Source organism: Chiloscyllium plagiosum, chromosome 11 (assembly GCF_004010195.1).
Source record: "Chiloscyllium plagiosum isolate BGI_BamShark_2017 chromosome 11, ASM401019v2, whole genome shotgun sequence".
Classification (NCBI taxonomy): domain Eukaryota; kingdom Metazoa; phylum Chordata; class Chondrichthyes; order Orectolobiformes; family Hemiscylliidae; genus Chiloscyllium; species Chiloscyllium plagiosum.
In genome coordinates this window covers 56,101,281-56,127,917 of record NC_057720.1, presented here as the reverse complement: position 1 = coordinate 56,127,917, position 26,637 = coordinate 56,101,281, and the positions used below count along the sequence as shown (strand labels likewise).

At 40.6% G+C, this 26,637-nt stretch overlaps 1 protein-coding gene across 5 annotated transcripts in view; it reads right to left on the bottom strand.

Moving 5' to 3' along the window:
• Positions 1 to 26,637, bottom strand: part of dnai4 (dynein axonemal intermediate chain 4) — a 121,607-nt gene that overhangs the window by 8,908 nt on the left and 86,062 nt on the right. For all 5 annotated transcript variants that reach the window (XM_043699392.1, XM_043699395.1, XM_043699396.1 and 2 more), the window contains 5 exons: positions 23,040 to 23,197; positions 19,367 to 19,491; positions 8,974 to 9,072; positions 5,152 to 5,381; positions 1,913 to 2,063 (listed from right to left, as the gene is read on the bottom strand). In XM_043699392.1, the coding sequence (XP_043555327.1) occupies positions 1,913 to 2,063; positions 5,152 to 5,381; positions 8,974 to 9,072; positions 19,367 to 19,491; positions 23,040 to 23,197 (763 nt within the window). The remainder of the gene's footprint in view (positions 1 to 1,912; positions 2,064 to 5,151; positions 5,382 to 8,973; positions 9,073 to 19,366; positions 19,492 to 23,039; positions 23,198 to 26,637) is intronic.

The following is a 26,637-nucleotide window of genomic DNA, read 5'->3' as shown; positions in this document are numbered from 1 at the left end:
TATATGTCTGTGATTAGTCGGTTGCCAGAGACTGTGATGGAGAGGTCCAAGAAGGGGAGGTTGCAGAGATGGTCCAGAAAGGGGGTGGGAGGTTGCCGATCTATGGCTTGGGTGTTCCTCTTCACTATGGGTGTGCAGTCCTTATACATGTCCATTCCCCACAATGACGGCCTGCAGGCCCTCAGTTTCTTCTTCTCCAACAGATCCATCCACTCTCCCATCGCCAATACCCTCCTGTGCCTTACCAAATTAGTTCTCACCCTCAATAACATTTCCTTCAATTCTTCCCATTTCCTTCAAATCCAGGGGGTAGCCATGGACACTCGCATGGGCCCTAGCTATGCCTGCCTCTTTGGTGGCTACATCGAACATTCCCTCTTCAGCACAAACACAGGTACTGTTCCCCAACTCTTCTACTGTTACATCAACGACTGAATCAGTACAGTATCCTGCACCCAGACTGAACTGGAGCAATTTGTCAGCTTTGTCAACAACTTCCATCCTGTCCTCAAATTCACTTGGTCTATCTCGGACACCTCCCTGCCCTTTCTTGTTCTCTCTGTTTCCATCTCTGGACTGACATTTACCATAAACCTACAGACTCCCACAAAGTACCTGGATGACACCTCCTTCCACTCCATATCCTGGAAAGACTCCATCTCATTTTCCTACTTCCTCCACCTTCATTGCATCTGCTTTGATGAGGAGGCTGATCAACTGCCAAATATCCCAAATGTCCACCTATTTTAAACAATGTAATTTTCTGCCCTCTGTCATCTAGGCAGCCCTCCACCATACCTCCTCCATTCCCTATGCCACTGCTCTAAACACCCCCCCTCCAAAAAACATAATAAAGATAGGGTCTCTCTTGTTCTCACCTTTCACTCCATTAGTCTCTGCAACAATGCATCGTCCTCAAACACTTCTACCAACTCCAACTGGACCTCACCAAGAACATCTTCCCCTTCCCACCCCTCTCTATCTTTAGCAAGGACCATTTTCTTCGTCACTTCTTGATTCACGCCACTCTCCCTAACACCTTCCAGGTGAAACAGAGATTCACCTGCCTCTCCTTCATCCTTGTTTATTGCATCTGGTACACCCGATGTGGATTTCCCTACATTGGTGAGACCAAATGTAAACTGAGGGAACGTTTCGCTGAGCATCTCAGTTTGGCCTCTAAAGGCCAGCCTGACTTCTTAGTCACCAGCCATTTCAACTCCCCTTCCCAATCCCTCTCCGACTTGTCCATCCTTGGCCTCCTCGATTGCTATAATGAATCAGACCACAAATTGGAGGAACAACACCTCATCTTCCACCTGGGCAGCCTACAGCTGGAGGACTCAACATTGAATTCTCCAATTTCAAATAAACTTTCCATCCATCCCTTGATTCCCTCTCCAGCCGTGTCTCCTCCCTTCCATTCCTCCTACCGACTCTTCCTTCCAGCTACCAACTGGATTCATTCCTCCCATTGACCAACCAAGTAGTATCAACCACCTGTATTCACCTATCATTATCTTACCATTCCGACCCATTACCCCTTTATTCTCAGCTCTCCCTACCCCCACCTCCATTCCTGAAGAAGGGTTATACCCGAGATGCCGAGTTCTCCATCTCCTGCTGCTGCCGGCTTGATGTGTTCCTTGAGCCTCCTGTTTGTCTACTTTGGATTCCAACATCTGCAATATTTTTGTCTCAAACTTAGGTGTTCAATATGCAATGGAAAATATCAGCTATTTACAAATTTAATTGTTACATTCAAGTATGTATGAACATTTGTGTATAATCAACAATAATTTGCATACCAAATCATAAAAGATATTTCACTCAAATATAAGTATTGGAGATACACTTAGAAGAGAGAAATTCATATGATGTTGTAAAGTACAGCACATAAAATGAAACTTACAGAATCTTCCTGCTGATGCATATTAAGGAGCTCATATATGATAACTTCACCATTGCTGTCACCAATGAGAACACAGTCTGTATTTTTAGCAAAGAGTATGGTGGATAAACTTGATCCTTCATTAGCTGGACAGATAATAACAGGATCCAATCTATCAAAGGATGTAAAAACAAAATGAGTAAAGAATTAATGCATTGATCATTTGTTCTGATAATTCTGTGTTTACTACAAAGGAATACAATTTGAAATCAATGAAATATAAATTTTACAATCTATATTTTTTAATTTGCCCACATATGTCGTGGTTTGTAAGCACTAACCTCTAAGTTGTTATTCAGACTACGTTGAATAAATAAGGATGAAAGTCGGTAAAGTCTCTGTTCAAACCCTCATAAATTGCCAACCTTGAGTTGCATTTTAGAATGTGATACTTAAAACCCTATAAGGTTACAGATATGAGATGTACCTTGCTATTGTATTTGCTTACATAACAATAGCAAATGAATAGGCTCTTCAGCCCACTAAGTGTATGCCAACCACGATGCCATTCTAAACTAATCCCGTCTGTCTGCATACAGTCCGTATCCCTCTATTCTCTGCCTGTTAATGTCTAAATGCCTCGTCTAAATGCGATCGTATTGGCTTCTACAATGTTCTGGCAGCATGCTCTAACAAAAACAGTCCAAACTTGTCCTCCTTTTCCTTATAGCTAATATAGTCAAATCCAGGTGACATCCTGGTAAACATCTTTTGCACTTATCTCTAAAGCTTCCATATCCTTCCTATAATAGTGACCAGAACTGTACACAATACTCCAAATGTAGCCCAACTAAAGTTTCATAAAGCTGCAATATGACTTTCCATAGTTTATACTCAACGCCCTGACCGATGAAGGCAAGCATGCCATATGCCTTCTTTACCATCGTGCGTTGCTACTTACAGGGAGCTATGGATTTATGCCAAAGATCCTTTCTATATATCAATACTTCTAAGGTTCCTGTCATTTACTGGATATTTTCCTCTTGGATTTGACCTCCCAAAATGCATCACCTCGCTCTTGATTAAACTCCATCTGCCATTTGTCTGCCCAGAATCTTCAGAATAATTGAATAATTGATGTTTCAAAAACATTGAAAGCACTGCATACATTTAATAATAAAGAATGTTCTTGCTTTAACCTCAGTGGAACGGGGAAGGCTGACAGGTGACCTGATAGAGGTTTATAAAATTATGAGGGGCATCGATAAGGTGAATGGCTAAGATTTTTTCCCCAGGGTAGGGAGTCCAGAACTACAGGGCATAGGTTTAAGTTGACAGGGATAGACTTAAAATGGCCATGAGGGGCAACTTTTTTGCACAGAGGAAAGAGCTGCCAGAAGCGATTACAATCACAACATTTAAAAGTCATTTGGATGGGTAGGTGGATAGGAAAGGTTTAGAGGGATAAAATAGAATCCCTACAGTGTGGAAATGGGCCATTAGGTCCAACAAGTCCTCAGTGACCCTCCAAAGAGTAACCCACCCAGACCCAATCCCCAAACCTATATTTATCCCCAACTAACCCACCCATCCTTGAGCACTATAGGCAACATAGTATGGCCAGAGCACTCAGAGTAAACCCACACAGACACAGGGAGAATGTGCAAACTCCACACAGACATTTGCGTGAGGCTGGAATTGAACCCAAGTCCCTAGCACTGTGAGGCAGCAGTGCTAGCCATTGAGCTAACATGCTGGTATGGGCCAAATGCAGGAAAATGGGACTAGTTGCTTGAGGAAACCTGGTCAGCATGGAAGAGTTGGGCTAAAGGGTCTGTTTCTGTGCTGTATGATTCAATGATTCCATAAGATAATACAGCCCACTGCAGTTTTCAAAAGTTAGTCAAGCCAATATATTTGTTGCACCATACTAGTGTGAATTTTCCATCCTGACTGCAATTTGGAACAGATCGATCATTTCATCTCCAGATAGTTAAGTGGCCTGCTGCCTTGCACATATCACTACCATTTACCTTGATTGATTCAAATTAATACCATAGCAATGCCAAATGCTACTCATGGTAGCACTATATCGACATCCAGCTACGATAATGGATGAATGGATACCACACAACAATCATGTGACAGGAATGTTCTCGCCCAATTGGGGAAACCTTTAGCAGTGAAGGACATTCAGCATCCGATTTTCAGGTAAGCGTCCTCCAAGGTGGCCTTCGAGATACACAACAATGCAGAATGGCCGAACAGAAACCGGTAGCCGAGTTCCATACCAATGAAGATGGCCTCAACCATGATCATAGGTTCATGTCGCATTACATGTGACCCCACCATAATATTCTGTAAAATTTTCCTTACAGTTCTGCTTTGACATTATCACCATGACAACTTGTTATGTTGTCTCTACCTTAATTAGCTTGTATAGTTTTGGATTAATTGTTACTTTGGTTAGATCCTTGGCATGCGACTCTTATACCTGGCATGTTATTCCAGTCATTTGGTTTGTCTCCAGCACCACCTTATTTTTAATTTTTTGTAATTATCTTTCTGCCTCAACTGATCAGATTATAGGTCATCACTTCACATGTTATTCAACTGCTGATACTATTCGCACTGCCTGACACTCTTGATCCCCTGCAGAGACCTATTATTCAACCTGTCTATCCTCCATTCACACCATTTGTATGATCTTTCGATCTCTCCGATTATAAAATCTGTGCCTGGGTGCTCTCTGCATGTCACCTGACGAAGGGGTAGCACTCCTAAAGCTTATGATTTCAAATAAATCTGTTGGACTGTAACCTGGTGTCATGTGACTTTTGACCTTGTCCAACACCAGCACCTCCACATCCTAGACAGTGATGATTAACAGCTGTCTCTGGCTTCACTTGATGTCAGTGTAGCACAATTTCAAACATGGCTCATTGGATAGTAAGCACATTGATCAAAAATGGAACCCTGGCTGATTTCCATCAGTTTCCCTCCTCCACTCCTACCCATCCACTCCCTTAACAGCCTAGCTAAAGAGTAGCTAAGATTGATTGCAGAACTTCAAATGTTTTCTTGGGTAGCTTAACTAAGTTATCACAAGTTAAAAATCAAACTTATGATATTCTAGGTTGTGTTTCTTTGTCACAACACCAGATGCGTCTATTACCAACTATCTTCATTGAAAAACATTTTCTTCCAAGATTATCAGTGACTCTTAATCAACAATATTTTTTTAAAAATTGGATACTTACATGCTGACAGTAAGGTCCCAGATTTCCACTCTGTCCTCATTCACAGCTCCAAACACAGTGGCGGACTTTGGTGACCACATGATGTCATGCACAGCCTTTGTGATAGTCGAAGAAAAGCGGAGAATGGGCTTTAGCGTTTCCTGGCTCCATACATGAATAGACCAATCAGCAGAGCAGCTCAGAAAAGTGTCTCCAGAAAATGGTGACCATACTACTTTATACACTGGTCCCTTGAAAAGATACAAAAACACAGTTCATACTTGTCACGAAATATAGTTAACATTAAATTTGATATTCTTGATGTTGATTAATTGTTTGAGCATATCCACATGCATTCATTTCTAAGATTTAAAAAAAACTTTTAAAATGAATAAGGTTAATGAAAATGTATATTCATTCATGCTACTTCCTCCATTTTCCCTGCGCTCCAAACAAGTTTTGTTGTATCATCTTTGGCTTTATCTGTCTTGAATCCAAAATTTTTAATCTGTGGAGTTCATTAAAATAAAAGCAAAGTATCGCAGATGCTGGAGATCGGAAATAAAAACAGATAAGTGCTGGAGAAACTCAACAGAGCTACCAGCACCCCTGGAGAGAGAAACAGAGTTAACGTTTCTAATCTGACATGACTTTTCTTCTAAAAAATGTTGTATCAGAATCAAAACGCCAACTTAGTTTTTCTATCCCCAGAAGCTGCCTGATCCACTGAATTTCATCAGCATTCTGTTTGCATTTAGGTGGCACTCCTTAACCCCCACCATGTTCTCTTCCTTGTATAATTTGAAGAGTTCTAAAATTCAAGATTTGTATTATCATCATTCCTCTCTGCTATTTTTTCTAATGTCCATGTTCTAATGTCTGGCTCTTCACCCAGGTTTCTCATGAAAACAGGTCATATTTCATTTACTGAAATAAAGTTACAGCATTAAATTAACTTATCAGTGGACCCACAACCTGATGACTCCCAGTGAATTCTAAACTTATCATCGTTCAGGTTTTTCTATACTTGAAGAAATGTGCAAATACCCAATTTCCAATCCTCTCAACTGAGAAGCAGCACAGTGAAATTAAGAATTGAACAGGCGAAGAGACCGTTTTCAAAACTTGACTTTTGCCTTTTTAACTTTCTATTTCGAGAAGCACTAACTTCTAATGGGATAAAGGCCACTTTTTAAATGTGAGCCTAGATAGTCCATATCTAGGCTCATGAGCTCTGAAGTTATCACAGCCAAATCCAAAACAGTCCTTTCCTAAAACCTACTTAGCGACTGTAAGTAATTGTTTACTGAACAACAATCAGGCATTAACCAAGACTATTTTTTCCCATGATGTCGTAATGCTAAGGATAGTTGTGAAACTCCCCATCTGAACTTAGCTAACAAATCACAGATCACCTTCATAGCTCAAGACTCCTAACTGATATGACTAAATGCTCGAGCGCAGGAGCATTTACTCAAATAGGTCATATCATATTTTACCAGTTGTTGCACTCCTAGTTTATTGCATAATCTATATGGATTACAGTTTTCAGCAACATTAACCTTAACACTACTCACTGCTCTAAGTAGATTCTGGTACTAAAACAGGTCAATAAAAAATGGATGTGGTAATTATCATATTTGCAATCACTTTTCAATGCAGTTACTATAAAATTTTAAATGTCAATCTGGCAATTAACAGCACTTTAGTTTCAGAAAAACATACTGTAGGCTTTGATATTCATGAAAATTCTATTGTTCTCCCTTTGCAAGTCTGATGGAGAACAGATAAAACTTTATGACATTGTTCAGGTGGTTGAAAATGGCCATTCATACCATTTTCCTAGGGTCCGCAATCTCGGTGTGAGTTCAAATGGAGTCTGATGGAACGCAACCATAAATTAATTTGCTGATGTTAACTTGGAAGTGGAATACGGACATTATTGTCTAAATTTCAAGATGGTAGTGGAGGAGGACTCCTTAGCTGGAATGCATCTGCTACTTGCATTAATTTGTTTTTTCTCTTGTTTCCACTTCCCTCTCGTCCTCAGAAGGCATCAGATGACCCCCAGTGTGGACTCTAGTTGATGCCAGTCAATATGGCAGCAGAGTAGCAGCACAGCATGCAGAACCATGAGCCCAGGACCTCAGAGCTTATCTGCTCCACCAGCTTTTACCTTCTTCTTCTTTCTCCACTTTCATTTTTAACTTTAACCTTATATAGCGCCTGTGGAAAGGTCGGACAGCATCAGGTTGTTCAGCGCATTGAAGACAAGGTTTGTTCCCAGCGGCAGTACAGACGGAGTTGGGATTGTGTTCCCGATAGTGGGAGGGGGAGGAATTTTAGGCCCTGTGCAAGGTGCAGGAGCCGGCAGCTTCACTGGCGGCTGCATTGGAGAGATCAGCTCTGCGCAGTCTCATGGTGGTGGTGACTGAGACAAGATGGTGCCAAAGAATAGCAACACAGTCCTGCAGCAGTGGTGCAACAAAGGGACGGGAGGCTGGCCAATTTCTTTGTGCTGGTGATGGTCTCAGTATTGGGGATGAAAGAGCCCGGATCCGGTACTATGGCTAAGTACTTAGGAAAGATTGTAATGTTGAATTTTAACTTTATATCTTTATTTTTCTACTTTATACCTAAGATGGCATCAGAGAATGGTGACTTCATACATGTTTCACCGTACTTCTGGATCCTTTTACTTGAGTACGCATAACAATAAAACTTTATAAAGCTTACACTGAATTCCAAGTGAACACAGACCAGATATAAAAAAAAAGCATGCAGTATTAGGAACAGAAAAAAACATGACTACTAGGTATACAGCTGGTCTACTTCTCCACTTAAAGACATGCCTTTTCTTTTAAAAGAATCACCTAGACAATTTTCACATTATTCTAAAATGTAATTTATGACCATAACTTGCTCACACAAGGAAAATAACTCATCAAATACAGTATACCAAAATTGTTACAAACCGAACAGATTCTGTTCCCTTTTGCCTCTCCATGGATGATGGCCAACCATTCCTTTTATTTTAACAGACATCAATAATTTTATCTTTTAAATATTAATAAGTAAAACATATTGTGGGATAGAATATTAACTTGTATAATAGCTTGTATCCAGTTGCCCACTGTTAGTTTCATGCCCTCCCATGCCAGTACAAGGCCTCAGTTATCATAACCATCAAGCCTCACTGTATGGTGCCTGCACACTTCTTACCTATTCTGACTAAAGGGGAGTGTTATGCCATTGATTGTCTCTAGGGCGGCATGGTGGCTCAGTGGTCAGCACTGCTGCCTCACAGCGTCAGGGACCCAGCTTTGGTTCTAACCTTAGCCGTCTGTGTGGAGTTTGCACATTCTCCCTGTGTCTGTGTGGGTTCCCTCTGGGTGCTCCGGTTTCCTCCCACAATCCAAAGATGTGCGGGTTAGGTGAACTGCCCCTGTTAAATTGCCCATCGTGTTCAGAGATGTGTAGGTTAGTCAGGGGTAAATATAGGATAATTGGGTCGGGGAATGGGTCTGGGTGGGTTACTCTTCGGACGGTTGGTGTGGACTTGTTGGGTCGAAGGGCCTGTTTCCACACTGTAGGGATTCTATGATGCCAGAATATAAGGCATCCCTTAACTACCAATAAGCATTCAGGTAAGTGTCAACAAGAAGCATTCCAATAGAGTCTTGTAGTGATGTGGTAGATCTGGGTCTGGGTTGAACAGACTAGACTTTCTAGAGTACATGCACAGTGAGAACAAACAGCAGAGCTGGATCATATAAGCTCGGTACTCAATAAGTGAATCATCAGTAGAGTTAAGTTGAAATTTGTACATCAATTGTCACATACCTTGTGGACTCCATAGGTCTCTAGGAATTGTTCATTGTAGGAGTATGAACACTTATGAATATAACCTTCTTCTGTGCCAGCCAGGTAAATATTAGCTTCCTGCAATAAATCAGAACAACATGCTCAATGGTGGCATATTGAAGTAGAATATAATTTATATAATCTAACCCCAACTCATACAGCAATTATAGGTTAATGATGGTCAAAAGCTCTTTCATGCTGATTTATACCTGATGGCATCCCTTTGACAACTTGGAAAATTGTCCAGGTGTATCCTGTTCGCAAAAGTGGGACACATCCAAGTTGGCCAACTACTGCCATATCAGTCTACTCTTGAACATCAGCAAATTGATTGAAGGGTCGTTGAGTGTTACAAACCAGCACTTGGAAAGAACAACTCCGTCATTATCATTCAGTTTGATTCTACCAAGGCCATGCAGCATGTGACTTTATTACAACCTTGGTCCAAACATGGACTCTAGAGGTGAGGTAAGAGTGACTGCCCTTGACATCAAGGCTGCATTTGAATGGGTATTACATCAGGAGCACTGAAAAAACTGGAGTCAGTGGGAATTTAGGGGGAAATCTATGGTTGGAGTTATACCTGGCACAAAGGAACATGGTTGTGGTTATTGGAGATCAATAATCTCAGTCTAGGGACATAACTGCAAGATTTCCTCAGGGTAGTGTCTTAGGTTCAACTTGCTTCAGTTGCTTCATCAGTTGTCTTCCATCCATTACGAGGTCAGAAGTGGGGATGCTCACTGATGATTGCAACATTTTCAGCACCATTTGTGATTCTTCAGTTACTGAAGCAGTCTGTATCCATATACAGTAAAATCTGGACAACATTGAGGCTTGATGATATATTGGAATGTAGGATCTCCTGCATGTTAGTAAGATCCAATGCAGTAAGGTTTTGAAGCTCAAGTAGTTTCGACTCAGAATTTGAACTGGAGGCCAGACTACAGACAGTGCAAGGAGGAAGGTTACCTGGACACCTTATTCCAGAAGAGAGTCATACCTTTTATGATAGAGTCTTTTTATTAGGTCACTAGTCAGGGAAAGGAAGGTATGACTGCAATTGAAGATGATAAGGGAACTCAGAGGGCAGGATTGTACAAATCTCATTTAATGCAATTGTCAGACAGGTTTGATGTTCTTTCAGATTGTATGAGATTGAGGGCTGCAGAATGAATTAGGTAACTGACATGACACAATAGTACAGGAAACCATTCAAGTAGGGACAGCAAAAGCAACTTAGTGGTAGTAGGGGATAGTATAGTGAAGTAGATTGACAATGTTTTCTGTAGCAAGAAGAATGAGAATCAAAACAGCAGTGTTGCCAGCCTGGTACTGGAGTTTAGGACATCTGCCCAAAACTGGAGAGAAACTTACTTTAGGGTGGGGAAGGAACCAGTGTCAAGGAAAGAGGTCCCGCATGATTAAAATGAGAAGCTGTTCACTAAATTAAGAAGTAGAACCTCAAATGTAATTATCTCAGGATTATTACTTCAGGATTATTACTTCAGTCACATGCAGTTTGGTGTCGGGCAAGTAAAATTAGAAAATAAATGCGTGGCACAAAGATTGATGTAATTGAACTGGGTTCAGCTTTGGGGGACAGTAGTGCGGAAAGTGGACGCTGTAACATCAGTGTATTATACCTGATCCATCCACGTTCTAGTGAACCGCATAACTAGGGAGGTTAGAGGGAGTTTTAAACCAAATAAGTTGACTAGGGATCAAATTTGGATAGTCTACATGACAATTTCATAGAATAATTTCAGGATAGTTTCTACGAGCAGCATGTTTTGGTGCCAATCAAAGAGCAGACTACACTTGAACTGGTATTGATCAATGAAATAGGATTAATTAATCAACTGTATTGACAATGTCCCTTAGTATCAGTGATCATAGTTTTTGAGGCTTGATTTTATGCACCACTGCACAGTTTTTAAATCTTAGATTGTTCTGCCAGCCATCAAGGTTGAATGGGACCTCAAGGTTTGTTAAGACTTCTGGAAAATGCTTTTTTAAGCTTAAGGGAAATACTCAGTTTAGACAGGGAGACTTGGATTCAGTTTTACTTTGTGTTTCAAGCACAGCTGTGAATTCCTTGGACTAGGATGTAGACCAGTGATCCTAAGAGGGAATGATATATTAAACTGAATTGCTTCAAAGTAGAGTTAATGATAGTCCCAGAGTGTTGGGATAAAACATTGAAGAAACTGCTTAAGCTGAAAACATTTAAACTCAGGTGAATGATGGCAGCAAAAAAACATACTATCTGCAATGTAAATCTAAAAAGTAAAGGCACAAGTGATATAAAACAACTGAGGTGCTAGATACAGGGATTCTGATGTGAGTATTGCACAAGTTTTGGGTATTGTACCGGGGTGTGTTATACAAAAACTGTTGGTTCTCAATTCAATTCATAAAAGGTGTGCTTTTAATGAACACTTAAAAAATCTTGAATTTGCACTATTAGTAAATGGTTTTTGTTATTCTATTTTATCTTCATTTATTTTATTAATAAACTTCTATTTCATTGCTAAAGCAAAATCTGCAGCATTATGCGCTTATAATTTCAGCAAAAAACCATTTTGATAAAACCCAAAGCAAATCAAAATATGATTTAGCAATACAGATTTCTGTCTGGGGTCTGGCATGCCCAGTGTTAATATTATCTGGAACCATAGCAAGCTCTTGGTTGGATTTTTGAGTTCACTGGATTTAAAAAGAACAATGGTTCTTTTGTTAAAGTGACAGATATGGAATGGTTATAGGGTATAAAACAGATGTTATGTGGTGAGGTTTAATACACAGAGCTTGATGTTGCTGGAAGTTTTATGGAAGTGGAAGATTATTTAAAATTGTTGACTAAGACGAAACTGAGGGACATAGGGGAATCTTTGAGGATAGATTTAAAAGCAGGATCTTGTACCGATGAGGTATTTCAAGAAATTATACAACATTTAGAACTGATAGAACGAAAATCTGAAATTGGGATATCCTAATGGGAATTAGATAAAGGTGTAGTTAGAAATGAAAATATGGTTGGAGAGAAAGAAAGAGAAATTCAAAGACTTGAAATAGAGAAAAATGAGACAGAGGGTAACAAAAAGAAAGGAGACGAAACCAGACAGAAATGGAATTAAGAAATCGAATTTGAATGCCAAAGAGATAAGGAAATTAAAGAAAACAATTGGCCATGGAAGAGCTTAGAGATAAGAGAAATAGAATATTTGCAGATAGAAGGAATGTTAGTTTTAGAGAACTGATGGAGAACATCAAAGCAACAAAAAAGAAAGACTGGAACAAAAAAAGGTGATATAAATATGTTTACATTGTAACAAGATTGGATGTACGAATATCAATTGCTGGAAATTAAATGGGAGACTAATCGTAGTAATAGGCAAATCTAAGGAGTCTTCAGATGATGAGGTATCAGGAAAGAAATTAGGTACTAAAACTGTATTAGTGGTACAAAGAGAACATATTTCCCTGGAATGTTCTAAGTAGTGCAAGATGGCTCTGGACAATCTCAATTCTTTTTCAGGGGTTGACAAGGAAAACCAGACGGCTGGAAGTTCTCTGTATTTTTATATCAAAAGGGGAGGTACTTCCTTATGCTTTGAACCAAGGAGGTAAACCAATGGTTATTGAGAAATGTTGGAGCAAGTCAGTCACTGATGTTGGCTGATGGTCTTCCAGAGGTGTAGATAAAGGAGAAAATATTAAATGGAGGTATTCATAGAACTCACGACAGGAGACAGAATCAGCAGGTGTGCCACTGACAATGATCTAGTGGTAGTATTGCTAGACTATTAATCTAGAGACCCAGTTAATGTTCTGGGGATGTGGGTTCAAATCCCATCACAGTAGATGGTGGAATTTGAATTCAATTTTAAAAAATCTGAAATTAAGAATTTACTGATGACCACAAAATCATTGCCAATTGTTAGAAAAACCCATCTGGTTCACCAATGTCCTTGGGGGAAGGAAATCTACCATCATCACCTGATCTGGCCTACATGTGACTCCAGACCCACAGCAATATGGTTGACTTTCAACTGCCCTCTGAAACGGCCAAGTAAGCCATTCAGTTGTATGAATCCCTACAACCTCTCAAAGAAATGAAACCAGGCGGATCATGTGGCATTGACCCAAGCACCAGAAACATCAGCAGCAGAAACAGCCCTGTTTACCCTGCAATATCCTCCTTACTAGCATCTGGAGGTTAGTGCCAAAATTGGGAGAGCTGTTTTACAGACTAGTCAAACAACAATCTGATACAGACAATGTCCCAGCTACCACCATTACCATCCCTATCCAACCAGCAGGACAGAGCCAGCAGTGCTATACAGTTGGGAGGACTTGCCCTGGGAGTCCTCAATATTGAGTCCAGATCCCATGAAGTCTCATGGCTTCAGGTTAAACATGGGCAAGGAAACTCCTGCTGATTACCATGTCATATCCTCCTTAAGCTGATGAATCATATTCCTCCATTTTGAACAACTTGGAGGAAGCACTGAGGATGGCAAGGGTACATAATTACTCTGGGTGGGGAATTTCAATATCCACCATCAAGAGTGGCTCGGCAGCATTACTACTGATCAAACTGGTTGGGTCCTAGAGGACACAGCTGCTTGACTGGGTCTGCAACAGGTAATGAGTGAGCCAACAAGAAGGAAAAGCATTCTGACCTCATCCTTACCAATCTGCTGGCTGTAAACATCTCTATCCATGACAGCATTGATAAGAATGATCACTGCACAGCCCTTATGGAGACAAAGTCCCACCTTCACATTGAGACTAACCTCCATCGCATTGTATGACGCCACCACCATGCTACATGGGACAGACTTCGATCAGATCTAGCAAATCAAAAGACTGGGCATCCATGAGGCATTGTGGGCCATCAAAAGCAGAATTGTAACCTGTAACCTCCTGGCCCAGCATATCCCCCACTCAAACCATTACCAATCAAGCCAGTGGCTCAACTCTGGTTCAATGAAGAGAGCAGGAGGGCATGTCAGGAACAGCACCAGGCATACCTGAACATGAGATGCCACCAAACAGAACTACTCGCATGCCAAATGGCATCAGCATCAGCTAATAGACAAAGCTAAGCAATCGCACAACTAAGGGGTAAAATCTCAGCTCTGCAGTCCTGCCACATCCAGTCATGAATGGTGGTGGGCGACTAAATAACTCACTGGAGGAGGAGGCTCCACAAATATCCCCATCCTCAATGATGGAAGAGCCCAGCTTTTGCAAAAATCTTCAACCAGAAGTGTCGAGTGGATGTTGCATTTCAGCCTCCTCCAGTAGTCCCCAACATTACAAATACCAGTCTTCAGCAATTCAATTCACTCCACGCAATATCAAGAAATGGTTCAAGATACTGGATACTGCAAAGGCTACAGGCCCTGACAACTTTCCTACCATAGTCCTGAAGACTTGTGCTCCAGAACTTCCTGCTCCCCTAGCCAAGCTGTTCTAGTACGGTTACAACATTGACATCTACCCTCCAATTTGGAAAATTGTCCAAGTATGTCCTGAACTAAAAAAAAAGCAGGACAAATCCAACACAGTTAATTACCACCTCATCAGTCTACTCTCAATCTTTAGTAATGTGATAGAAGATACCATCAACAATCCTATCAAGCAGCACCTGCTCAGCAATAACCTGCTCAGTGACACCCAGTTTGGATTCCATCAGGACCACTTAGCTCCAGACCTCATTTCAGCCTTCGTTCAAACACGGACAAAACAGCTAAATTCTAGAGATGAGGGGACAGTGACAGCACTTGACATCAAGACTGCACTTGACATCAAGACTGCACTCGACTGAGTGTGACATCAAGGAGCCCTGGAAAAACTGGAATCAATGGGAATCTGGGGGCAAACTCTGCAGTGGTTAGAGTCATACCTGCACATAGGAAGATGGTCGCAGTTATTGAAGGTCAGTCATCCCTCAGCTCCAGGACATCTCTGCAGGAGTTTCTCAGGGTAGTGTCCTAGGGCCAGCCATCTTTAGCTGCTTTGTCAATGACCTTCCCTCCATCATAAGATCAGAAGTGATGATGTTCACTGATGATTGCACAATGTTCAGCACCATTCATGACGCCACAGATACTGAAGCAGTCCATGTCTAAATGCAACAAGATCTGGACAATACCCAGGCTTGGACTGACAAGCAGCAAGGGTGTGGTGCTGGAAAAGCACAGGTCAGGCAGCATCCGAGGAAGAGAATCGACATTTCAGGCGTTAGCCCATTCCTGATGAAGGACTTATGCCTGAAACATCGATTCTCCTGCTCCTCAGATGCTGCCTGACCTGCTGTGCTTTTCTCGCACCACACCCTTGACACTGATCTCTAGCATCTTCAGTCCTTACTTTCTCCTCCATGACAAGCAGCAAGTAACATCAGCAACGCACAGATGCCAGGCTATTTCCATCACCAGTAAGAGACAATTTAGCCACTACTGCTTGATATTCAACATCCTGAGGGTTATCATTGACCTGAAACTCAACAGAACTCACCACCTGACTCCCCAAAGCCTATGTACGATGTACAAGGCACAAGTTGGGAGTGCGATGGAATACTCCCTACTTGCCTGGATGAGTGCAGCCCCAACAACACTCAAGAAGCTTGACACCATCCAGGACAAAGCAGCTTGCTTGATTGGCATGACATCCACAAGCATCCACTCCCTCCACCATTAATACTCAGTCGCAACAGTGTGTACTATCCACAAGATTCACTGCAGAAATTCACTGAAGATTCTCAGGCAGCCCCTTCCAAACACACAACCACTTCCAACTATAAGGACACCACTACCTTCAAACTCCCCTCCAAGCCACTCACCATCCTGACTGGGAAGTATATCATTGCTCCCTCGCTATCGCTGCGTCAAAATCCTGGAATTCTCTCCCTAATGACATTGTGGGTCAACCTGCAGCAGGTGGACTACAGCAGTTGAAGATAGCAGCACTTTCTCAAGAGCAACTAGAGATGGGCAATAAATGCTGGCCAGCCAGTGAAACCCATATCCCACAAAATGAATTTTAAAAAATAAAAATGAACATACTGCAAAGATAAAATAAGGATGATACTCAGAAGAAAAGTGTACTTATGGTAGAAGGAAGCAGGGAGTGGAGTAGTGATATCAGACCAATAGAGTCACCAGATATCAGAATGCCCCTCAATAATAAAATTCAAAAGTTAACTTTCCAACAATCTAGTTGGAAAATACAGTTTCAAAATTTTGGGTGGAAGAGTGTTGTCACCAATCCTCTTTTTTTGACTAAGTCTAAGGGCTGAATTAGAGTGGTAAAGGATCATGCACTATTGAGTCTTAACAAGAAGAGACTTGCATCTTAAACAAGGTTTTTTTTTGCATATAGCTATCAGGTATTAGCTCAGAAGACATTTTTACAAAGGCTATGATGAGACTTTTGGATATCGGTTTGCACTCTGAGATTCTAAGGTGTTCTGTCTTATCCTTACCCGAGTCATGACATCTCCGGATTTGGTGGATCATAATCTTGTCTCCAACGTTAACCCTTTCAGGACATTACTTTATGGAATAATATGAAACTTGAAAGCCTTGAGAACTGTGAGGAGAATAGCATAGAACTTCAAAAGGCAGGTATAATGGAAGAGGTAGTGGCAGATAGAATTTAATGCAGAGATATGTGAAGCAAATCACTTTGGTATGAAGACTGCAGCAAGACATTATAAAACAAGGAGTACAATTCAAAAAGTGATGCATAAATCACTAAGGGTGACAGAAGAGTTTGGAAGAGTAGCTAATACAACATAAATTATTTTAGACTTTATTAATAGGGTCATAGAGTCTACGAACAAGGAAGTTATCTTAAATTTGTACAAAACACTGGTTCAACTCAGTTGGAGCATTGTGTCCAGTTCTGGGCACTACACTTTAGTAAGAAAATAAAAGGATTAGAGAGTGCAGAAATGATTCTCAAGAATGGTCCCAGGTATTACAAACTCCAGTAACATAAATAGAATGAACAAGTTTACATTTTACAGCTTATATTGGATAAGATAAGGTTGTGATGAGATCTGACAATGGTGTTCAGAATCATGAGAGGCCTGGACAGAATAAATAGGGAAAAAATGTTCCCATTGGTAAAAGATCAAGAATGAGAGGAGTTAGGTTAAGGTACTCGAAAAAAAGCAATGGCAACATGAGGAAAAATATTTTCACTCAGTAAGAGGTTAGGATCTACAATACTGCTTAAGACAATCAGACAACCCAGGGATTAGTCTGATGAAACTGTTGTACTCTAAGTTTGGTAACTATATTCTTCCTTAGGATGGAAACAAAAACTGTATACAATTCTTCAATCTCAGCCAGGGTCTAGACATATTTACTGCAGTGTTCAAATCCCCTTTTGATGAAGGTCAACACACCATTTGCCTTCTGAATTACAAGCTACACCTGCATACTAACTTTTAGTAACTTATCGACAAAAACACCAAGGTCCCTTTGATATTAACAATTCCCAACCTCTCACCATTTACAAAATATTCTGCCTTTCTTTTTTTTTAAAACCAAAATAGATAAATTCACATTCATTCAGATTGGTGGTCTTGGACTTGTTAATTAAATGGGTAAGAATATGGTAGATGGTATTGTTGCAACTGACTTACAATTTCCATTCACATCTGTTTTGCATAATCAGTAAATTTGAAAACATTACATTTACATTTTGGGTTGTCTTTTACATAAAGGATCCTTTAGAAATATAACTTATTGTGACTGATTGTGAGCAGTTTCATGAGGACACAAATGCTCGTTCTTTCATGAGAACTTTGAGGAGTATCTCATAGTTTCTGTTCACTTGACCCAATACTTCTCTTTCTGCTGCTGCTTTCCACAAACGTGGTGTCAGGGACAACAGACAAAATTTGTCCTTCTAATTTCCCCTTCAAAATACTGGAGATATCACAGACCAACATACAATTTTGAAATTGTTCAGGCCTGAATGGAATGATACTTCTGAGAAGTGGCGTGATAATGCTCAGCACAATCCTACTACTGATATGAAAAATCAGTTGCTGGTGTTGGGTAATGGAAAATAGAAGGTAACAGAAATATTGTTGGTGTCACAGAGTCTCGCTTTCTGATCGATGAGAAAGGAGAGAAAATCAGGGCTCAGGTCAGGAGGTGAGAAATTATTGACTGGAGGTGTGGAATAACGTTATGTGAAGGTAATATAACGTTTATCATAGAGCATTGGACAGAGTGGAGGTTGTATTAGCTGAAGGGAAGAAGAAATCACTTTGAATGGTAATAGGGTAATACTATTGGCTTTTCTCTACATTAGCAACACAGCTGAGATGCCTGTCTGAATTGGAAAAAAGAAACTTGCTATAAAGCTCCAGCACAATGCCAGTTGAAGGTTATATGTCGTCAAGGTTTTTGACATTGGAGAGCAATGGACAAATGAGAAATTGTCAATCAACTGTTGACATCAGGTATTTGAAACTAAATTATTTTTGAGTCTTTTGCAGCATTGCTGCTGGTCAGGCAGCCCTGTGGCCACTATTGCGATAACATCATGCCAAAAAATGCATCAAACGACTACTTATCTCATTTTCATGGTATCACAACGAAGCAGTCCATGTTCATTGGACCTATTAAGTGTTTGCTCATACTTGAATCTTACTGGGTAGAAAATGGGCAGGGAAGATTTTCCCACATTTGCTCAGTTTGACACTTTTCTGTAAACCTGAAAAATTGTCAGTTTTGAGGTACAAAAAGTTTTTAAATATCTCTTGGTGAGAAGAAATTAGGCATGCACAAGACAGACAAACAAGGGCTCTTGTGGCGCAGTGGTACCATGCCTACCTCTGTGCCACCAGTTACAGTCTACCTGCCTCAGACATGTCACAATTTTTTTTATCAACCTGTTCAGGTACAAACAGAAACTGGGTAATCAATTAAAGTAGATATACATTTATTTTATTTTCCTATGTTCTACTGTTCACAGACTTCCATTCAGAAGGCACTGAACAGTACAAAAGATATGGTGCTACAGACACTAGTATTTGTACCGTATCAATCAAGGGGCTATCCACCTGTATACATGATACTGAGTGAAGACTGGCTGTTGCAATTTGATAAGTATCAACTGACTCCTTTCCTGTCCTTACCCTTCATATACACTCAAACTGCAGCAGAATGCAATAAACAGTGAAAAGAAACCAGAAGTGGGGCCAATTTCCCTGAATAAAGGAAGTAGAAAACTGAAAGATCATAGGTGTTGAGCAACAATGAATACAACTCCCTGAGTAATCAAAATTAATACTTCAATATAACTGGAAACACAAATGTGTTTTCATTGAAGATACCTTTGGGTGGAAGGAGAAACACATTCCTGCTGCATAGCGAGAAATGGAGGCCTCACTTTTCTTTTCTTTATCAGTTGCCAGTTTCTTAGATGTCTGCATTCCGGTTCGTTTTATCCTCATCAAATCTGTATGAAAACATATTAAATTATCAGTATAGGATAGAATATGATTATATATTACTGGACTTACAAACCAGAGGCCTAGATTACTGTCCTGGAGTCATGAGTCTAAATCATTGCAGTCAGAAAATTTAAGTTCAATTTAAATTAAGTTAATTTAACTTAAACTAAATTGGCAAGAAACAGCCAGTGTCAGTGCTGGTGCCCATGAAAATATCAGATTGTTGGAAAATCCCAGTTATCTCTTCACAATTCATGTCCTTTGGAGAAGGAAATCTAGCATCTTTCCATGGTCTGGTCTATATGTAAATTCACATCCTCAACAGTGAAGGTAACTCCTAACCTCCCACTGAAATGGCTGAACAAGCCATTCAATTGTATGAAATCGCCACAAGGAAACTCTAAGGGGATAGACCTTAGGTTACAAACTGGTTGCTGTGCATAGACACACCAAGCCTAGTTAATGCTAAAAAGTTCCTTCACACTATAATCTAAATTAAGAAAGGCTCCTTTCCCTTGAAAGTCCATGGTATTACCACAACTGGATTCCCTAAGATCAACATCCTGGAGGTCATCACTGAGCAGAGATTCAGGTTTGTGGGCCAACCACACAAATGCTATGGCTACATGAACAGGTCAGAGACTGAATATTCTATGGTGGGTAATTCACCACCTGATACCATGTTGCCTTTCCAACAGCTGCAAGGAATAGAGGAGAATTTCGTGGAATGCTTGCCACTTACTTGGATTAGTAAAACTTCAACAATTATACACAAAAACTTGATACCATCCAGGTAAAGTAACCATATAACTGCCAACTGTTATGAGGTCAATTATTAAAGTATTGAATATCCAGATATATATTAAGAACTGGCTTGATAGATCATAATCAGTTAACGATTAAAGATACAATATATAATGCATAGAAGACTTAAGAGTAAGAAAATAAACTGCAGAATTCAGATTTGAAATTTTAAACACAAATAGGTCAGCTCTGATCTTCTTGAGTCATAGAGAGGCTTGATGGGCCCAGGCAAAAGTGAGGACTGCAGATGCTGTAAATCAGAGTCGAGATTAGAGTGGTGCTGGAAAAGCACAGCAGGTCAGGCAGCATCCAAGGAGCAGGAAAATCGACGTTTTGGGCAAAAGCCCTGCTCTTGTCCCCATTTCAAATGTCTCAGACATTAATTACTTTGACAAAATGCACATTTTGGGGATGCAGTGGCCTAATGGTATTATTGCTGGACTGGTGACCCAGGTTCAAATCCCGCCATGGCAGATGGTGGAATTTGATCTCAATAAAAGAACAAAATCTGGAATTAAGGGTCTAATGATGACCACGAATCCACTTTCGATTGTCAGAAAAACCCATCTGGTTCACTAAAGTCCTTTACAGAAGGAAACTGCCATCCTTACCTGGTCTTGCCTACATGTGACTCCAGATCCAGAACAATGTGGTTGACTTATAACTGCCCTCTAGGCAATTAAGTGTGGGCAATAAATGCTGCCTAGCCATCAATGCCCTCATCCCGTGAATGAATAAAAAAAATTATATTTCTGAAGTGTTTCCCATTTAGGAATTAATCTGTGCTTCTATTCTTCTACCAAAGTGCATAACCTCACTTTCCCACATTGTATTTAACCTACTATTTTTTTGCCCACTCTCCTATGCTGTCCAAGTCTTTTTGCACCCTTCCTGCTTCCAGAATACACCAATACTATCTTTGTGTCATCTGCAATCTTATCAACAATGCCCCCATTTCCTTTGTCCTGAATGTTAATCTATAATGTGAATAGTTGTGGTCCTAACATTGACATGTATGGATCTCCACTAGTCACTGGGTGCCAGTCTTGAAAATGACCCTTTTATCTGCATTCTCTGCCTTCTGCCAGTCAGCTAACCCTCTATCCATGCCAACCATTTTCACTGGAATCATTCACTCAGCATTCCAATCCAATAGACAGGATCATCTAATTTTTTCCCAGGACTCCAAAGACCATCCCATGATAAGCCCCCTGACCATCAATAACCATGGTCCAACCACCAAGAGAACTGATGTGAGGTTAGCTCTGATTGAGAATGGCCTAACCCCAATACTGAAGTTTCCACAACACCCTGACTAACCTACCTATAAAATCCAAATTGATTGCATTTGACCTGCAGGACGGACTGTGGCCCAATCCCAGGAAGACAAAGACTCTAGTGGGACCAAGCGCCTGGCTGTCCATGGCTAACCCTATGGACTGGAATCAAAGGAGTCCTTGACCAAATAGGACGACACCCTATGACTACCTGAAGTCACCTTGAACATGCTAAGGATCTTTGACTTTCATTCATGGACATTTCGTTGAAGCACATACAGGGTGTTTGCCATGTAAACTGCTAGCACATGCTGTGGGTATAACATGTAACATTCCACTCCCTTGACTGTTCAGTGCTCTGAACTATGACTAGCTGCCTGCCCCTTTATGCATGCTAAAAAAATTATGTAAGCAACAGAGGCTGATAGCCTGTAACTTATCTGTGATGAGCCTATGTACTAAAAGAAATGCATGTAACAGGCTGTCAGCCTTCAAGTAAGCACAAAAGAAGTAAGCTAACAATCATTAGATGCAAACCATGAGTGTTCCTGAGACCCAAAGTGAGATCATTAAGGGCTGCAGTGCTGTGTTAGTTGATCCAAAAACAGGTCAGTCACCATCCTGACTTCGAAATATATTGCCATTCCTTCATTGTCACTAAGCAAAAATCCTCAAATTTTCTCCACAATGACATTGTGGGTCGACCTACAGCACATGGACTGCACCAGTTCAAAAAAGCAGTCACCACCACCTTCTCAATGGCAACTCAGTTTGGCAATAAGTACTGGCCTACATCCCGCAAGAAAATTTTAAGAAGGCATGATGATGTGGTGGTTTACTGATGCTGATTTGCATTGTCACCGGGTGGAAGAGGATGGTGTTCATGGAGTGTGCAGGGATGTGGTGGTGGAGACAGAGTTGGATGAAAAAAGTAGCAAGATGATGCTGCCTCGTAATCGCTTTGACTTTCATGTCAGAAATTGGTGATGCCCAGTTTCTGGCAGATGGAGAGAATTATGAGCTGCATAGAAATGAGGCAATTGAGATGGGTAATAATTAGATGCAAGTGCAAGGAAATAAGATAGGCAATGCTTATCAACGAGATTTGACATTGTTATTTAAAACCTAGATTTAAAGTCTGTATCAGAATATCAGAAAATCTGGATATCGTTTTCTCGATGTTGAGATTTTAGTATTTTTTTTCTTTTTCATACTATTTTCTGAAATTTCTCGCTATTGCCCAAGCCACTCATAGGAGCAGAAGATGATGTCTGCTCTATATCTATAATAATCTCTATATACCTAAATCTATATCTTCACAAATAGAGATCCTAATCTGAAAGGTTAGTACTTAATTAAATCACCATCTTGTCATTCAGATGTAATTTTTGGTAGCTTAAATATAGCAAGTCAAACATCTATTAACTGCCTCTGGATGCCACTAACAACATAGAATTGTACATTAAACCTGCCTGATGATTCCAGTCCTTTTGCAAGAGTCCATTTGGCAACTCTGCCATCTGCAGCTATGGAGATCAAAGTCCCCTCCTTTTCATCCCCTTTGGAATTTCTGTCCTGTTCAGTCCATTTCAGTTGCCAGACTGGGCCAATGTGTTTATTTAGATCATTACTGGAAATAGTTAAAGAAGCCACAATTCAATTCAATTAAATTGAAATTAAATTTAAAAAACAGTAATGTTGAAACTTTACAACAGCACCTGTATGAAAATATCAAAACAAATGGAATCAAAATGTAATTGAACAAAACATCATGCAACGAAAGGAGATTTCTTTTCACCATGAGCCTACAAAATTACAATTGATGTTCAACTTGTACTTATCTTACCAAATCTAAACATATATGCGTATTTTGCTGCAGATTATCTAATTTGGTTCCTTGGTAGGCTAATTTTACAAAACGGTTGAAGAAAACATAATACCACTAAATAGATGAAAACATGGTGAGGATGACTTTTGTTCAAAATGTTTGTAAAAGCAAGTGTGGAGAGAGTACAAGTATCTTGTCATGGTCCTCTCACTACCATGAGGTGATGAGATGTGGATAGCTTGAAGGATCAATTAATCTTTTCCTTCCTGCCACTTTCACTTTAATCTGGGATTTATTTTTCTGATTTTTTTTGCCTCTCAGAGGAGATTTGTATGGTTTTTTGGGTGGTAAATGCTGAATTGGTATGCTTAAGCATGTATGAACAAAGTTTAATGGACCATCTTTTCCTGAACATCAGCTTTGCTTTTCATAAGTTTGAATAAGGATATTGGATAGTGATAAGTGGGAGTTCTACCAGATTTTCATGTGTCTGGCCCAGGAGTATGAATTTGTAGTGAACCCTATGTTATTTTTATAATTTACTTAAAAATAGAGATAATAAAAGCATAATCACAAAACAAAAGGATTGCCATGAAAGAATGAATTATCAAAGTGTTAAAAGATTACATGTTACAATTATATGGCAAAAGAAAATAGGAACAGAAGTAGACTATTTGGCCCCTTGAGTCAGCTCTACCATTCAATAAGATCATAGCTGACCTGTTCCCACTTCCAATTCAACATTCCAATCTAATCTCCATAACCCTGGATAGTCTTGCCTAACAAGAACCTAAACAGAAATTTTAAAAACAAATTGCAGCAGGTAGTGTCGATTGTCTCTGCCATAGTCTTTGATACCATGAGGTAGGGCTGCAAATAAGAAAAAACTAAGAGGACCACAAACGAAATCCTGTACATACTGGGAGCAGACAGCTGGGAAAAATCACTAACTAAGCCATAGATGGCATGATGGCTCAGATGTTAGCTCTGCTGCCTCACAGTGCCAGGGACTGGCATAGATACTAACCTTAGATGACTTCTGTGTGGAGATGGAAGTTGTCCCTGTGTCTGTGAGGGCTTATGCTGAGTGCTCTGGTTTCCTCCCACATTCCTGCAATGGATGGATTGGCTGCGCTAAATTGTCTGTGGTGTCTGGGTTTGTGTAGGCTAGGTGGATTAACCATGGCGATTGTGGGAGACGTTGTGGGTCTGGGTTGGATGCACTTCAGAGAGTCGGTATAGACTTGATGGGCCAAAAAGCCTCTTTCTGAACTGTAAGCTACTTAAAGTATTTATTTTAAAGAAGTAATAATTTTAGTTTAACAAGTAATGTTTACATCACACAAGGGGAATACACTGGGAGTCATAGCAGAGATCTGAAGCAGGAACTACAAAAGTGAGAAAATATCTATTAGTGTCATAAGTCACAGGGAAAATGCTTTAGTTCAGCAGCATAGCACCTAATGCCAATGCTACAGAATAAAAATTTGTAAAGATGATAAAATACCCAATTACATTAGGAATCTATGGCATCAGAAATAGTATATATCTTTGGGTTGCCTGAGGAGCAGATGATGGAATGTTGCAGCCAATTACGTTGGATGGCACCTAAGGTGCTCATAATTTTAGTGAAACAGTTACAAGATTCTTGGTTCCACAGTCAGATAGAGTCATAGAGATGTACCGCATGGAAACAGACCCTTCAGTCCAACCTGTCCATGCCGACCAGCTATCCCAACCCAATCTAGTTGCACCTGCCAGCACCCGGCTCAGATCCCTACAAACCCTTCCTATTCATATACCCATCCAAATGCCTCTTAAATGTTCAATTGTACCAGCCTCCACCACATCCTCTGGCAGCTCATTCCATACACGTACCACCCTCCGTGAAAAGGTTGCCCCTTAGGTCTCTTTCATATCTTTCCCCTCTCACACTAAACCTATGCCCTCGAGTTCTGGACTCCCCGACCCCAGGGAAAAGACTTTGTCTATTTATCCTATCTATGCCCCTCAATTTTGTAAACCTTTATAAGGTCACCCCTCAGCCTCCGACGCTCCACGGAAAACAGCCCCAGCCTGTTCAGCCTCTCCCTGTAGCTCAGATCCTCCAACCCTGGCAACATCCTTGTAAATCTTTTCTGAACCCTTTCAAGTTTCACAACCTCTTTCCGATAGGAAGGAGACCAGAATTGTATGAAGTATTCCAACAGTGGCCTAACCAATGTCCTGTACAGCCGCAACATGACCCCCCAACTCCTGTAATCAGTACTCTGATCAAAAGAGGAAAGCATAACAAATGCCTTCTTCACTATCCTATCTACCTGCGACTCCACTTTCAAGGAGCTATGCACCTGCACTCCAAGATCTCTTTGTTCAGCAACATTCCCAGGACCTTACCATGAAGTGTATAATTCCTGCTAAGATTTGCTTTCCCAAAATGCAGCACCTCGCATTTATTAAACTCCATCTGCCACTTCACAGCCCATTGGCCCATCTGGTCCAGATCCTGTTGTAATCGGAGGCAAGCCTCTTCACTGTCCACTACACCTCCAATTTTGGTGTCATCTGCAAACTAACTAACTGTACCTCTTATGCTCGCATCCGAATCATTTATGTAAATGACAAAAAGTAGAGGATCCAGCACCGATTCTTGTGGCACTCCACTGGTCACAGGCCTCCAGTCTGAAAAACAACCCTCCACCACCACCCTCTGTCTTCTACCTTTGAGCCAGTTCTGTATCCGAATGGCTAGTTCTCCCTATATTCCATGAGATCTAACCTTGCTAATCAGTCTCCCATGGGGAACCTTGTCGAATGCTTTACTGAAGTCCATATAGATCACATCTACTGCTCTGCCCTCAATTTTCTTTGTTACTTCTTCAAAAAACTCAATCAAGTTTGAGAGACATGATTTCCCACACACAAAGCCATCTTGACTATCCTGAATCAGTCCTAGCCTTTCCAAATACATATACATCCTGTCCCTCAGGATTCCCTCCAACAACTTGCCCACCACCGAGGTCAGGCTCACCGGTCTATACTTCCCTGGCTTGTCTGTACCGCCCTTCTTAAACAGTGGCACCACGTTTGCCAAACTCCAGCCTTCCGGCACCTCACCTGTGACTATCGATGATACAAATATCTCAGCAAGAGGCCCAGCAATCACTTCTCTAGCTTTCCACAGAGTTCTCGAGTACACCTGATCAGGTCCTGGGGACTTATCCACCTTTAACCGTTTCAAG